The sequence below is a fragment of the Odocoileus virginianus genome, chromosome 32 (genome assembly GCF_023699985.2).
Source record: "Odocoileus virginianus isolate 20LAN1187 ecotype Illinois chromosome 32, Ovbor_1.2, whole genome shotgun sequence".
Classification (NCBI taxonomy): Eukaryota; Metazoa; Chordata; class Mammalia; order Artiodactyla; family Cervidae; genus Odocoileus; species Odocoileus virginianus.
In genome coordinates, this window is record NC_069705.1 from 39818912 (window position 1) to 39832126 (window position 13215).

At 44.6% G+C, this 13215-nt stretch overlaps 1 protein-coding gene across 1 annotated transcript in view; it reads left to right on the forward strand.

The window, feature by feature from the left end:
* Window positions 1–13215, forward strand: part of CSMD1 (CUB and Sushi multiple domains 1) — a 1985846-nt gene that overhangs the window by 1902985 nt on the left and 69646 nt on the right. Inside the window, exon 51 of the mRNA XM_070460176.1 lies at window positions 11252–11446. Coding sequence (XP_070316277.1) covers window positions 11252–11446 — 195 coding nt within the window. The remainder of the gene's footprint in view (window positions 1–11251; window positions 11447–13215) is intronic.

Here is a 13215-nt window from a genome sequence, read left to right on the forward strand (position 1 = left end):
AAGATTATAATAAATAACTGCATTTCAGTTTGCATGCATCCCCCAGTTGTACAAATCTCAAGGCAGATGTTTGAGGTTCATTCTTTGCATTTTAATTATTTACTGAAAGTGGATTTGGACCATTGACGACACAAATGATGCTCATGCCGCAGTGAACTAGGGAGAGTGGCTGGGATGAGTGTCCCAGGTCTGCAGGTCTGCCAAGTGGTGAGCAAATGTGCTCCTTACCCTCTGCTTTCAGGAGAAAACAAAGATTACCTGCCAACATCAAACAAAATCCCAGTGTGCGGGGGACTTTTTCCTCTTTCAGTTAAAGTTGTCAGAGAGACTCATTTGTCATTAATAATTTATTAAGGACCTGCTCCACCCTGGGCACCATGAGGACTTTAAGTGGTTAAATGCAACGTATATACATTTAAGGAAAGAAGGGGCAAATTAAAGCCACATGGAACAGCTTTATGTCATCTGTAAGTAGCCCAATTGAGGAACAAAGTTTGCACATAAGTTATCTATTTGTACATATGTATGTCTGCGCTCATCTATCAGTGAAGGATTTATGCATATAGTCACATATAACACACACATATATGTGCATGCGGTGCTGTGCTGTGTTTAGTCGCTCAGTCCTGTCTGACTCTTTGTGACCCCATGGATTGTTCCAGGCTCCTCTGTTCATAGGGATTCTGTAGGCAAGAATACTGAAGAGGATTGCCATTCCCTTCTCAAGGGGATCTTCCCGACCCAGGGATTGAACATGGGTCTCCTGCATTGCAGACAGATTTCTTTACTGTCTGAGTCAATGTTAAGGGTATAGATTTATCCCTTTAGCCCCTCAAAACGTGGCCTTATCATACTTGTGTTTCTTTATTAGTTATTTCTGTTTTCATGTAGAGTTTGGTTATTATTGTCACTTAACAACTGGTTGAGTGTCATTTAATCGTAGATCGTATTGCTAAACTGCAGTGTCAGGAGACCAGCTGTTCCCTGCATTGTGGACTTTCTGTGCTGAGCACTCACCCGCATTCCATCTTCAAGTGTCTGTAACACTCAGCTCACCCTTGTTACTGCTGTCCTCAGGGGGAGCAGGAGTGCCCACCCAGGGCTTCAGGGAACCCCAGCCGGAGCCTGGCCTGCGGCTTGGCCTCGGCTGTCAGCCCCGCAGTACTGGACCGCTGCATCCTGTGTGTGCAGTGGCTGTAGACGGTCCTTCCTTCCTGCACTGGGCCTTGACGAAGATGTCAGATGCTAACATCTGTTAGCAAAGCTGTGGGAGGAAGGCCAGGCCACCCCTGATCTGAATGCAAACTCATCATGCAAGCTACAAATGCATTTCTAAAAGTATGTGTTAAAGCTCAAAAGTGGGGAGGAGTGGTGAAACCTCCACGTGCAAGCTGGGAGCCCAAGACTGTGGTCAGCTGTGAGATGAAGCCCAGAGTAAAGGGCCATTTTTTTTTTTAATTGGAGGACAATTGCTTTACAGTGTCTGTTGCTCTCTGCCAAACACCAGCACCATTCAGTCATAATGTGCTTAAATCCCCTCTCTCACCCCATCCCACCCCCCAGGCCATCACAGAGCACCACGCTGGTCTCCCTGTGCTATGCAGCAGCCTCCTGTAGGTATCCACTTTACACACAGTGGTGTATATGTCAGTGCTACTCCCTCAGGGGGTCCCAGCCTCTCCTTCCCCAAGTAGTGTGTCCACCAGTCCGTTCTCTGTGCCACAGCAGGCAAGATGGGTGGGTGGCAAGATGGGGGGAAGTGGCCCTTCCCAAGGCCCAGCCTCATCCTCGGTGCTGCTTTGAGACCTGTCCATGTGCCTGGTGTGAGCTCGGGAAACGGAGGGAAAAGGTGGGAAAGGGGATGCCCACCCACGCCTGGACAAGGTGTTGGTGGATCGCAAGTACCTCATTAGCCCGCAAGAAGCGGTGAGCGGATCCTTGACTGCAGGGCCGGGTCCAGCCACTCACCGTCTGGAGGCAGCACTCTGTGGGGTGGGCGTGGGCTCTCCGTGCAGGGCAGGACTCTGCCAGTCGGGGAAGCCACTTTCTGGGGGCCACTAGGGGGTGACAAACCTCTCTGCTGCACGCTGTGGGGAAAGACTGTCTTAAGGCTACACCTCACTGTTGTGCAAACTTTTCATGGTCTTTTAGGATTGTGGTGCTTTGGGGGAGGTAGGCTGTTCAAAGGACTCAGATTCTGTCATTTCAGTTGTGTTTTCGGTCCTTTATTTTCAGGGCCATTTATGTTCTACTCTGTATAATGTTTCCATCTCTTATTTCATTTCCAAAGATTGAATATGGGTTCCTCCAGCTTTTTTGTATTTTAGTTAGAATTGTGAACTATGAACAACTCTCCATGGCTCTCTGATAAATATGAGAAAGTGAAGCTTGCACAGAGGTTTAAGGATGGGAAATACGGGGTTTGTGGTACCCAGGGCCTTTACGGCCCCTGTGTTTGTTATTCCTCTCCACATTAACACAGCTCAGGGGCAGGTGTAGCTTTGGTTCACGTCTGTAACTTTATAAATATTTATAAATATTTCTGGAATGAATGAATGAATGGACCGTCCGCAGTGTGGTCTGACGCCGCTTAATTTGCTCGCTGTCTTTCCCTCATTCGTTCTTCTTGTCAAACACCTGACCACTGCCCAGTGCAGGACAGTGGTCTCCGCTCAGACAGGAGCTGCATGGGGCCCCGTCTTTCAGACCCCTCTGAAGACCATCTATCATTAGTTCAAATGAAGACTCGATGACCTGAAGTGACTTGCAGTAAATTTAGTTTAGAAAACACCCCCAAGTCAGAAAGACTGGGTCACTGTGGAACCCTTCTTACATGTTCTTTTTACAGACACTTGAATTAGAGGTATTACTTTCAGGGACTTCCCTGACTGCCCAGTAGTTAAAACTCAGTGCTCTCACTGCTGGGGCCCCAGATTTGATCCTTGGTCTAGGAGCTAATCTCCTGCAGGCTGTATGTACCTCACAGCCAGAAAAAAAAAAGAGAGAGAGAGAGAGGTGGAAAAAAGAAAAGCATTCAATTTTCATCCTTTCCAAGGGTTGGTTTAGACTCATTTCATGTAATTATAAAATTAGCTATGATATGTAATTTTTAAATTGGATTTTTTTATGGCACTTGGATTACAGAATTGAAAAAAAATCTAAACATTTGCCACTTAGTGTCACTAAGTGGAAGAGGCTACTTCAATATTTTCATGTTGAAATCAGATTTCACGAGTGGCATTTAGGCTGCAGAGTATTGGTTATTGGACGCAGTTCTAGTTAGTGATGTAAATGTTCTGCTAACATTTTTTTTTAAGTCTGGCTACAGTAACAAAATGACAGAAAGCCCAGGGCAGGAAAAAAATGTGCAATCTTGTGAGGGTTTTGGAAACTCTGCAAGAACGGGCAGAAATCTGGCAGTCCCAGGTCACTGAGAACTTGAGAGTCTTGAGAGTCCAGGCTCAGGTAGGAACCTACGAGGAGAAGGGACCAGCTCCTTTGTGGTCTGTGCCTCTCAAGAGCCAGTAACTCAGGTGAGCCTGTGAGCAACACCTGACAAGCTCACTTCAAAACTCTATCTATCCACCTGCTCTTATTCTAGGTAACTCATAGCTAATCATGCAGTCATCTGACTAAGCTCTGAGATTAAAACACTCATTTAAAAAGAATGATCACCCTTAGGAATTCCAGGCTCTCATCCCAGCCTTTCTGGAAGGGCTTCCTCACAGGGCCATGTTGAAGTCAGATGGCATGAAATGCACTGAAGTCAGAGTGGTACCCTGGGCATCCCCACTTCACGCCCCTGACTTGCTGAAACCAAAACAACATGCTCCACTGCTTCCGAGTCAAAAGAACCAAGGCTAGCCCAGCCTGTCCCCAGCCAGCAAGTACAGATTGAGTGGCACCCTGAAACTCTGCTGGGCTGTGAACACAAGTAGTTATATTCTTGTTGTTTAATTGCTCAGTCATGTCCGACTGTTCGCAACCCCATGGACTATAGCCTGCCTGGCTCCTCTGTCCATGGAATTCTCCAGGCAAGAATACTGGAGTGGGTTGCCATTTCCTCCAGGGGATCTTCCCAACCCAGGGATCAAGCCCACATCTCCTGATGGCAGGTGCATTCTTTACCACGGAGCCACCCCAGGAAGTCCCCACAAGTAGTTATGAGTCTGGTTAAATAATTTTACTCCAGTGGCATCAGATCATAATTTTATAAATCTAATTAAATGTTCTTGAACTGAACTTGGTAGCAGAAAGCACTTGCGCACACTGTGATGGGGGAAGTGTGTTACAGAGAGAAGACGCCTGCACCCCCACATCTCGATTAGAATTTCGCAGAAGATTTATGAGCAGGACCTGTAATTCATGAGAGGGGAGGCCAGAGGGCTTTATTCATAGTGGCACCGCTGCCACTGTCTGAATATCTGAAACAAAACAACTCTCAGCCTGCCTGGCTTGCCACTGGTGGGACGACTCTATCATAAATCAGAACCACTCATGGTACAGTGAAAAGTCAATCTCTCTCGAGCAAAATGCGAAATGTTTGGTGTTGTCTCTGCAACATTCACAAGATGGAAAAACTGCATCCTTTCTGCACAGAAACTTTATTGTCTGTGCCTTCAGTGAGTATGATTTGAGATGAGTACTTCTAAATAGTAATTTAGGAATTTTTATGCAAAACTGCATCAACCATGTCAACCCTTAATACAAGTGACCGTGTGACTTGAGAGTGACTATCTATACATCTGCTCTTGAATTTCTTTGAAATAGAAGAAAATTATTCTGTTAAGAGTTGTGTGTTTTTTTTTTTAAGGTGATAGAAGATAATCTGTATTTCTGTTTTTTAAAAAGGAAGGAATATGAGGTGAACTGGCAGATGGAGCACTTTCTATCAATCCAGCTAAACCTGCCTGTTATGGAAAATGTTTAATTTCACTAAATTTGACCTGGCAGTTGACTCAGTTACCACTGTCATAAGTACTATTTGATAACGTCGATGAAAACGAAACGCTTTCTTTTACTACAGCTCCAGAGGGACCGACATTTTAGCGCATTCTTTAACAGTTGTCATTACTTAGGTGATATTCAATGCTGATGTGCCCAGAGTCCTAGCTATTGTAGTGGTGTCACTTGTTCTAGTCTCTTACAGAGTAAGTACCCTTGTCAACTTGTGGAGGGGACGACAGGCCCAGGGGTGCACAGGTAGTCCTGCCTGGGCTGGGGGACCCGAGCTCACTGGCTGGTCCGTAAAATGCTGATAACGACAACCACATCACTGGTGTCCCCTGACCCGCGTGGCTGTGAGGCTCACTTAGTGTGAAATTATGTATACACTTAGATGTGCAGTGTGAAAAGGGCGTCTATTTCTGGAAACACTGGGCAAGCGCGTCTGTGAAAGCAGCAGGACTCATATGGCCCATGACTTCAGGCAGCTGGGGAGCTGGCAGGTGCCTGGGGAACCCCCCGTGGATGCTAGCCTGAGACGGTCCTGTTAGGAAGACCAAACTGCTTTCTCTGAGAATGTCAACCCAGCCGCCCGCAAGCTGCTTTGCTGCCTTCTGACTGCACCTGGGCCCTGTCACCGTGGGTCTCAGGGAGATGACCTGGTCACTCGCTGGCCTCTGAGTGGCAGGGCCGCCCCAGGCACAGTGACAGCCCGCCTGGCAAAAGCCGTCTGCGGGTGGCCGGCCCTGCTCCCCCGCGCCTCCGCCGATGCCCGTCTTTCTCCTGTTCCCATCTGCTCCTTGCGTCTCTGCCCTGGCTCCTAGCTCAGCTATACGGAGACTGTCAGTCCACACATTCCTCGAGCTTTGCCTTATTCCGTGATGTCTGATGTCATGAAAGGAAAATATCCCTATCAGGCAAAGTACTCAGCTCTCTATATGTTACTCATGCAACTCCCTCGTGTGATGTGTGCTCATGTTCCTCCTACAGCCTGTGTTTCTGTCCTCTTCTCTTTTTTCCGCCGCCCTCAAAGTATTGATGTAGTGGGAAGGAATTTTAAAAATTAAGAATACAACAGAAGCAGTCCAGTTTTTCTAAATAATCTCCTGTTAAACTATTAGGCATTGACTTATGTAATATTTTATATTTGTACAATCAAGATTGATATTGTTGTTCAGTTGCTTAGTCATGTCCTACTCTTTGTGACCCCATGGACTGCAGCACGCCAGTCTACCCTGTCCTTCACCATCTCCCAGAGTTTTCTCAAACTCGTGTCCGTTGAGTCAGTGATGCCATCCAACCATCTCATCCTCTGCTGTCCCCTTCTCCTCCTGCCTTCAGTCTTTCCCAGCATCAGGGTCTTTTCTAATGAGTCAATTCTTTGCATCAGGTAGCCAGAGTATTGAAGTTTCAGCTTCAGCATCAGTCCTTCCAAAGAACACCCAGGACTGATCTCCTTTAGGAAGGACTGGTTGGATCTCCTAGCAGTCCAAGGGACTCTCAAGAGTCTTCTCCAACACCACAGTTCAAAAGCATCAATTCTACGATCCTCAGCTTTCTTTATGGTCCGACTCTCACATCCATACATGACTACTGGAAAAACCAAAGCTTTGACTAGATGGACCTTTGTTGGCAAAGTGGTATCTTTGCTTTTTAATGTGCTGTCTAGGTTGGTCATAGCTTCTCTTCCAAGGACTAAGTGTCTTTTAATTTTGTGCCTGCAATCACCATCCACAGTGACTTTGGAGCCCAATAAAATAAAGTCTGTCACTGTTTCCATTTTTTCCCTATCTATTTGCCATGAAGTGATGCCATGAAGTAAGATGCCATGATCTTACCTGATTTGTGTATGTGTATATGTGTGTGTATATACATAGTTGTGTGATGTATATGTACATATATTTTTGTGTCACAAGGCAGCACATTCTTTCAGTGGCACTTAGTTCAACTGTTTCAAGTTTTTGTCTGAAAAAATATTTTCTTAACTTTCACCTTTTTCCAGAGTATTTTTTTATATTTTAAAATGTATTATTCATTCTTTGAAAGAAAGTGCTCTTTGTGATCATCAGGCCAATGTTCCTAAATCCTTTGACTCCTTGTTTGGGTTTTCTCTGGCCATCAGTAATGTGTGGAAAACCTGGAAACTACAGAAAAGAGTGAAAAAGGAAGAGAAAGGCACCGGTAGTCTCACTGCCCACAGATGCTCCATCGACTCTCCTTACATCATCCTGTCATTTCCCTTTCACCACTGAGGTCTGAAAGCGGATTCTAGGAGATCCTGGGGTTCTGCCCTTGCGTGTAGGTGTGTGTGTGTGTGTGTGTATGCGTGTCCTCCAACCAGGGAGCCTCCGTTTTCACCCTCCCATCAGATCCAGCTGTGGAGCAGACCCCCCACACAGGGTGTGCCTCCCCTGAATCCTCCTCAGACGTCTCCACAAAGACTGACTAGCTCATAGATGACGCGTCTCCACGGCACACCCGGTTCCTGGCTGTGCTACACGGGCACAGGCTTTAGATGGGGTGGTGCTGGCCCGAGGAAACAGACCGATGGCAGAGAACACAGACCTGGGGAAAAGGCTGGTTGGTCTTTTGACAAAGTGAACATGGCATCCCAATGAGGGAAGACACAGAGGTCTTTTCATTATGTGGCTCAACGGGACACTCAGATGGGAAAGTGAGTCTGGACCTGCCCCACAATGTAGACACAACCAACACAGGATGATGACAGGCTAAATGGGAAAGGTGGAACATAAATCTGTGAAAATACAACTTCCCCTTTCCATCAACCCACCTGCATGAGCCTGGGTCAGGTAAAGACTTTGCAAGCTCATAAAAAAACCAATAACAAAGGAAAAAGCAGATATATGTTGTTTCAGTACTTTAATTCTTCAAAACCTATGTTTAAGAGCTTGATAAAGGCAAACTTAGAAAGGGTAAAGATATTTGAAGGACTGTATTAAGGATTGATTAAGGAGTTCCATTGAGAAGAATGCAGAATATCAAATAATACCACTATACCTCACACCAGGACATATAACTTCATAAAATAAAAAGACTAGCTACCTGCATCAACAGAGATGCTAGACCAGTGGAACTCTAGTGCATTGCTGGTGAAGGTGGTAAGTTGACATAGTCTCTTTGGAAAAGCATTTGGTTGTGTGTCCTAAAGTTGAAAATATCTTAAGAACCAGTAGTAGTTACTCCCTAGAAACATATCTACAGGCTGGCATAAGGATGTTCATCTAAGGACATGCTCAAAGCTGCAGTTTGTAAAAGCCAAGAATGCAGGATGACCCCAGTGGCTATCAGTAAGGAATGGATACATCAATCCATTGAGAATATATAGAAATGCAAACAAACCCTACAGCTGTGTGGCTTAACATGAGTTAGTTTCAAAAGCATAATACTGAAGTCAGAAGTAAGAGACCACATGGGTTTTTAATGAAGAAGCAGAAGGAGATTAATATTTTCATGAAATTGGGTTAAGCACAGGCAGCTGGAGTTTTCCCCAGAGTTCAGAGCTGACTGGTGGCTGGGGAAGGCGCCAGTGAGAAAGGAAAACAGTGACCGAGGGTGGGGGCTGGGGGAGAGCTCATGAGGACATGGCTCAGGTTTCTGACTTGGGGGCCTGACTGCTCCTCAACACACCACCAGGAGAACAGGCAGTCATGCTGGGCATGCAGAAGTTTCTGCGCTGATTCTCCTACGAGACTCCCAGGTCTGCTGCAGGGCTGTGGCCCCCTTGCTTACGGGCCAAGTGCATTGTCTATGACATCTTGGTTGGCAGGACAGGGCAGAGGGATCCTTACCTGGGGACAGTTTGCCTTGTTTTGTGAGCAAAAACCTGCATGGAGAGAAGCTTATCAAGAGGGGGTCCAGTAACCACAGTTTGCAGGGACTGGTCTTCTGCTGTCATCTTGGTTTGCATAACTCAGATATCACCACCTGAATAAACATAGTAGGCTTTAGGCTTTCTGTACACTCTCTTCCTTGAAGTGTCTTTGAAAATATCAAATAAAATCACATCTGCAGAAATTTCTGGAAAGCTCCACCCTTCCCCTCTCTTCCTCTAGTAAACAAAGGGCAAGGTAGACTTTGGATAAATATTTATTCTAGTTCTCACTTTTTTCTTTTTACTCTCAGTTTCTTCCTATATGCTTTATTGCCTCAGTTTCTTTGTGGGTTTTTTATTATTGTTTTTTTATTTGTTGCTTTTGCTGTCACAACACTTTTTTTGGCATGTTACTTTTCAGAGCACACATACACTCACACAAACACTCATATACAGACACACTCCATGTCACCAGCACTTGCTTTTAGTTGGACATTAATCTCAAAAGAAAAAGAAAAAAAAAAAACTGTGGAAGGACATAATGTTTACAATAAAAGAGTTTAGAGCCTAGCAGAAAGATAGAGAGGCAAGCAAACAATTAAACTAGGATCAGATAATTACAAAGCAAACCAAATACCATTTTCATAAAGAAAGAGGTTATCATGTGGAATTTGGAAACCACTGCCATTAATGGAAGAAAGCTTCTGTTCCATTGTGTACGCCAACACTGAATCCTTCTTGGCAGAAATAGAGTTTATAAAAGATTGTTCAGTAATTAAAAACAATCACATTAATTCTAGAAACGCCGTCTTGGTGAAATGAAGTGGATTTTATTTGAAATGTGCAGTAGGATTGAAATTAAGTTTTGGATTTGTAAGGTTAAAGACATTAAAGTCTTTTCAGAAATGGCAATCATGCCTGGAATTCTAAAGGAAATCTGGTTAGGAAAAAAATTATTTGTATCACTAGGTAAAACACATGAATATGCATGCAAATTTTAGATCATGGTTTTATCTAAAGAATACCTAAGAGAATTAGATCTAAGGATTTCTTTTCTCTGAATTAATTGTTCTGGCTGTGCTGGGTCTTTGTTCCTGTGCATGGGCCTTTCTAGTTGTAGCGAGAGGGGCTGCTTTTAGTTGCAATGTGTGGGCTTCTCACGTGGTGGCTTCCGTTGCAGCGCACAGGCTCTCGGGCGTACGGGCTGCAGTGGCGTGGCCCCGGGCTCCAGAGCACAGGCTTCAGTGGTTGTGGCCCATGGGCTTAGTTGCTCCTGACATGTGGGACCTTCCCGGACCAGGGATCGAACCCGTGCCCTGCACTCACAGGCGGATTCTCATCCACTGCACCACGGGGCAAGTCCAGAGGACTACTTTCAAATTAGGAAATCCCTTTCATATTTCAACCCTTGCTGATATTACTATTGTAATTATCCAAAAAGGCCTAATTTTTCTGTTTATTTGCACATAGTAGTAGTAAAGTTATTAAAAGAAGATTAAATGGGATATTTGTTACATTTTGGATATGTCTGATTCAATTATAGTGAACTTGTATAGAATTTATAAGTACAAGACATTTATTAATAGCATTCTGGGGGGAAAAAAAGGTCTGTGGTATCTCTAGCTACTTCTTATAGGCTCAATAAATTAATCAATCAGGTAAGCTTTGTGGATAGCTGTCTGTGATGGTTACTAGCTGATGTAACTTCATATTTAGAGAAGTAGAGTTCTAGTTCCTAATGTTGTAAAATTAATGTTAAATATTATTGTACTCTTCAGAAAATGTACATACTTACATGTACCAAATTTTACATATATTGTCAGCATATCCATAAATCCCTTGACTCCACTCCCGTAATAATGTGCTAGGACTACTGCTATTACTACTGTTATTAAAGGTATCTCTACTGCTCTTTTTAAGTCTCTAATGTAATTCTAGTTTGTTTCCTAAAGGCATGAATAGATTCTCTCCTTTAAAACTCGTCAAACACTTTTCTTCACAGTATTAATGCATGTGCATTGGATTTTGTGTGCTAATAAATCCAGTAATATGCAGAGTATATTACGTGGGGAAGAAGGGAATGAGGCCATCTGACTTTCTGAATTTGCCGGAAGCTGGTTTTTCAACTAGTCAGCTACTCTTTCAAGTTTCTCAGAGGTTGAGGACAAATTAGAAGTTAGAGGTTCTGTTCGTGCCTCCATTTACCTGATGATCATTTTCATGGAACCTCAAGACTATGCAAGAGATTTATCCCTTCACGCGTCATCTCACTGCAGGATTTCCAGTGCACTCACCATGAGGCTGTGGGCTGCATTGGACATCCGAGATCACTTCTGTGTGGCTCTGTGGGTGGTAGGGAAAGCCTAGAATGCCAGGTGAGGGCATCTTTCTGCGTGGCAGGGCCCTCACCATGGAGAGCAGGCCTGGTCTGACCCTTCAGAACAAAGTGATGACCTGAAGCGTGTTTCTTTCCAGCGGTCACCTGCCCGGGCATCGAAGCCCAGCTCTCGGAACACGTCACCTGGAGGCTGGTGTCGGGGTCTCTGAATGAGTACGGAGCACAGGTGGTGCTGAGTTGCAGCCCCGGGTACTACCTGGAGGGCCGGCGGCTGCTGCAGTGCCACGCCAACGGCACGTGGAGCGTGGGGGAGCAGAGGCCACGGTGCAGAGGTGAGTGACAGGCGTGTCCCCGCCCCCGAGGCCCGCCCGCATCCCTGATGGCGGCAGCATCTGCCTTTCGAGGGCCTGTCCTCTGTCCTCTGCATTAGCGGTGTAACCAAATGGCATTTCTTTTCATTACAATGAGGAATGTATATTTTTCTCCAACATACTTAACTATATGACTGCTGACTTAAGTGTTAAATGTTGGCTTTTCCTTGTGAACAATCATATTTTATAGACATTGAAATATTATTATAGAATACTCAGATACTTCAAATCAGCTCAAAAACAAATCCACGTCTGTGTTTATAAAGATCAGTCTTACTCCATGCACTGACTATTCAAACCTTCTAATTAGGATCTTGGGAGCTCATGCATTTATGCTAAGGATGTTGTGTTCTCAAATAATAACTGTCTTGAAAAGGGAGATTATGATTCTCGTAGGTACAAGATAAGCAGTTAAGCTTCTGAGTAGGTTTCATAATAAATATGAATAAATAGAAAAATAAAACAATATTAGTATTGTTCAGAGCTCTATTTGATTCAGATATATTTAATATACAATCTGTAGTGGGATTGTTCACAGGAAATTATCATGCACAAAAACAAGCAGTTAGAGCAGTGTAAGATTTATAAAATACCCAGCTTAGCAAGAATAGAGCAGAATAAAAATGGGGAAAGGACAAAAGAAACAACACTTCACTGTCTGTGATAGTCACTCTGATTCAGTCTATGAATCTGAATGGGACAAATGGTGATGACGCGCCCAATGATGCTCTTCACCAGGATCACGGACGTGGATCACGAAGGGCCCAGACCTCTGGGAGCTCAGAGTGAGAGTGGACAGGACCCCTCCCGAAGCTTATTTATTCATGGGTCCCTCACCATTCCCTAGGGTGTCCTAGTTTGACTCATTGCCCGGTCACTGAAGGTGCTGAACTTCTCCATGTTAGACACCTGAATTAGTGAGCACCCCCCTTCCTGCGACCTCCCACCAGCAATCTCAGGCTGTGATTCTGAGACTTGGGCATTAAACTCAGAAGGCGAGTGGAGGAGGAGTCGGGGCCTCTACCTTCTGCTATTTCAGACTTTCCCAGCCAACATCCTCTGTCAGTTTCACACAGGACACGGGGACTTGCACACAGGCGCTGGCTCACCTCCCGTGGGTGAAGAGCTCTTGGAGAGCTCCTGCAGATAACCAGTCTCATCAGTTTCCTATCCTCCCTGTTTGTCCTGTGACCCCAAGTGGGGGGTTTGCTGGACTGGGGGGTGCCTTCTGCACCCCAGCCTTGTATACTTAGGGCTCAGATTGCCATTGTGGGATGCTGGACACTTACAGGGAGAGCCTTCCATTTATTTATTTATTTATTTTTAATTTAATTTTTTGACCCTGCTGCATGGCATGTGGAGCCTAGTTCCTTGACCAAGGATTTAACCCAGAGCCCCTCCAGTGGAAGCACGGAGTCTTAATCACTGGACCACCAGGGAGGTCCCTAGTCTTCTATTAATATTCAAAAGAGTGTTCACAAAAAGCACTGGTGGTTTTGCCCTTTTTCTCTTTTTTATTTTTTTAAATTATGGAAGTATGATAACATTTACAGGAGACTTGGAAAATGCATAACAGGGTTACATATAGTTCTCCTATATATTATAATTATTTTTAAGTAGATAAATTAAGATTTTTAGTTGGAGTTTCAATATCAAACTCTTAAAAATTAATAGAACGAATATACAGAGAAGTAGAAGAATATAGTAGACCTGAAAAGCACTATGAACCA